This window comes from Octodon degus, unplaced genomic scaffold (assembly GCF_000260255.1).
Source record: "Octodon degus isolate 3935 unplaced genomic scaffold, OctDeg1.0 scaffold00006, whole genome shotgun sequence".
NCBI lineage: Eukaryota > Metazoa > Chordata > Mammalia > Rodentia > Octodontidae > Octodon > Octodon degus.
In genome coordinates this window covers 20190144-20192522 of record NW_004524582.1, presented here as the reverse complement: position 1 = coordinate 20192522, position 2379 = coordinate 20190144, and the positions used below count along the sequence as shown (strand labels likewise).

Here is a 2379-nt window from a genome sequence, read left to right as displayed (position 1 = left end):
AAAAAAAAAGAAAAGATAAATCTTCCCTTTTAGAAGAGATAAATATTCCAGGAGAATGGTGACTATCTGACAGGCTTTGTCCCATTTCAGATGACACGGAAGGTGAGGATGAAGTAGGGTGTGAAGGTTTGGGGTCCTGGCTGTGACCCCCAGACCTGAGATTCGTGCTGTAAGTTTACCCTGGGCAGATATGCTCAGCAACAAATCCCAAAGCCCCTATTATGCATTTCAATTAAAGCCTTAGGAACTGGGGTTACTTCACCGTACTAATAGCAGTTCCCCGGATTCTGACAGCAGTGACATTTGGAGAACGAAATGCCAAGGCACCCAGCAAAGAGCTCGACGCTTGATCCTGTCTGTAGCTGGCCTTGTGCAAGTGCGAATCATTGCATTTTGTTTACCTTCCACTATTTGCGTTTCTGAAGGCTTGCTAACTCTGCTTTAGCTCGGGCCCACCTGGTTTCAGTTGTGCGATTGCTCGTGACTCCCTGCCATTCCAGGTCTACGCAGGGTTGTTTAAATGCCTGAGCAGAGAAACAATTAAACCCGCTGCTGAAACTCTAGTCAAGTGGGGAGATAAGGTTACTGCCTTCGGTAACACACTCCGCTGCCCGAGCCTGGCGAGGTTGTCTCCGCAGAGTCTTTGGATGTGGACGTAGTAAACATGGGCTGGAAAGACAGGCGCTGAGCGAGGAGGACAGGATGGATGCCGAATGCTGAAATGTTATCTTTGAAAGAGGTGCCGTGGAGCAGGGCATCGCTGAGTGTCCGGAAGATGTCAACCGCCCGCGCCCACTAGCATGCCCGGATGGTTCAAGACGGCGTGGTACGGGCTGGCCTCTCTTCTCAGCTTCTCCTCCTTCCTCCTCCTCATCGTTGCCCTGGCCGTGCCCCACTGGCTGAGTGGGAAAATCCTCTGTCAGACGGGCGTGGACCTGGTCAATGCCACGGATCCAGAGCTGGTCAAGTTCCTCGGGGACATTTACTACGGGCTCTTCAGGGGGTGCAAGGTACGGCAGTGCGGGCTCGGGGGCCGCCAGTCCCGCTTCACAAGTGAGTATGGTAGGGGGCGTGTAAGCAGATGTCTTTTTTCATTTGTAAGAGTGCTTACGTCTAACTGTAGAATTCATGGTTGCTGCAATCTAAGGCATAATGTCAAAGTCCATAGCAAGCGAAGAGTTTGTGTTCAGCACAAAAGCGTCTTTTAAAAAGCAAAAAGGCTTTGTCCTTTTTTAAATAGAGGCATCAAGGAACATGAAACATAGAGACTTGTATGTTTTTGTGGTTTACCTTTATTAATAATAGCCATTAAAATATGAAGGGTTTACATGTGTTAGGCAGTCCACTGACAGCTGCACGCAGCTTGTCTCTTTTAAGCCTCATACAAACTCAGAAAGAAAGAATGATTAACGTTCCCATTTACAGAGCAGTACACTGAGGCTGGAGAGGTTGCATAATGTCCCTGAGGTCACTGAGCCAGGAAACCACAGTACCAAATGTCAGACACCAGCCCCGAGCCACGTGACTCTGGTTCCCTGGACCAAACGCTCTGGTACAGACGCTTGCAGAAATGAATCTTCGGAAGGTCGGTAACTACGTCCACATCCATGTCACCAAAAGCTTCCTAGTCTGAGAAAAAGCGAAGGAGCTCTGCCCAGATGCTGTGATCAGACGGAGGGGTTAAAGTTCGTTTGGCCGTTAGAGACCGGGCACGGTCCTGGTATACTGTTAACTGGAACGTGAGCAGCGTGGCCGGTGCTCAGCCTTGGTTCTGAGCACTCGGGGTGGAAACACCGCAGTCAGCAAAGACAGAAGCAGGAATCAGAGCTGGCCTTAGGGAGGATCTTCCAGAAAGGGAAAAAAAAGAAAACTAGATGATCTTAGCCTTTTTTTTTTTTTTTTCTCCATGCTTTTAGAATGAAACAGCTAGATCACTAGTGAGAACTGTGTACTACAAAATTCATCAACACTGCACTAATGCCAGAGGATCAGGAATTTTATGTTGCCTGATTTCTGTAGCTCAGTGTTTAGAAACTGGCCAGGGCCCCTGTCTTAATAAATGTATGATGACAGAAAGCTGGACCTGTTGACAAATGTAATGCAAACTGTCATCATTTCCATAAGCAAAGAAAATGCGCACTATATTTATTCAAGAAAAAGCCTGAGCATATTTATATTTATTCACCAAGTAAATTGGACCTCAAATATTAGAAAAATAGCTCCACTCAAAACATGACCTAAAGACTGGCAAAATCCTCACATAAACAAAATAGCAATAATAATAATGAGGGGCCAGGGAGATGGCTCAGTAGAATAAGTGCTTCCCTGGCAAGCACAAGGTTCTCAGTTCAATCCCTGATTCCACCAAAAAGAATAATA

The 2379-nt window shown here is 46.9% G+C and overlaps 1 protein-coding gene across 1 annotated transcript in view; it reads left to right on the top strand.

Annotated features, from left to right (window-relative positions):
* The first annotated feature begins 547 nt into the window (after positions 1–547).
* The window catches only part of Clrn2 (clarin 2), a 10665-nt gene continuing 8833 nt past the window's right edge, over positions 548–2379 (top strand). The window contains exon 1 of the mRNA XM_004624546.2: positions 548–1053. Within this exon, the coding sequence (XP_004624603.1) occupies positions 801–1053 (253 nt within the window). The 5' untranslated portion in view covers positions 548–800. The remainder of the gene's footprint in view (positions 1054–2379) is intronic.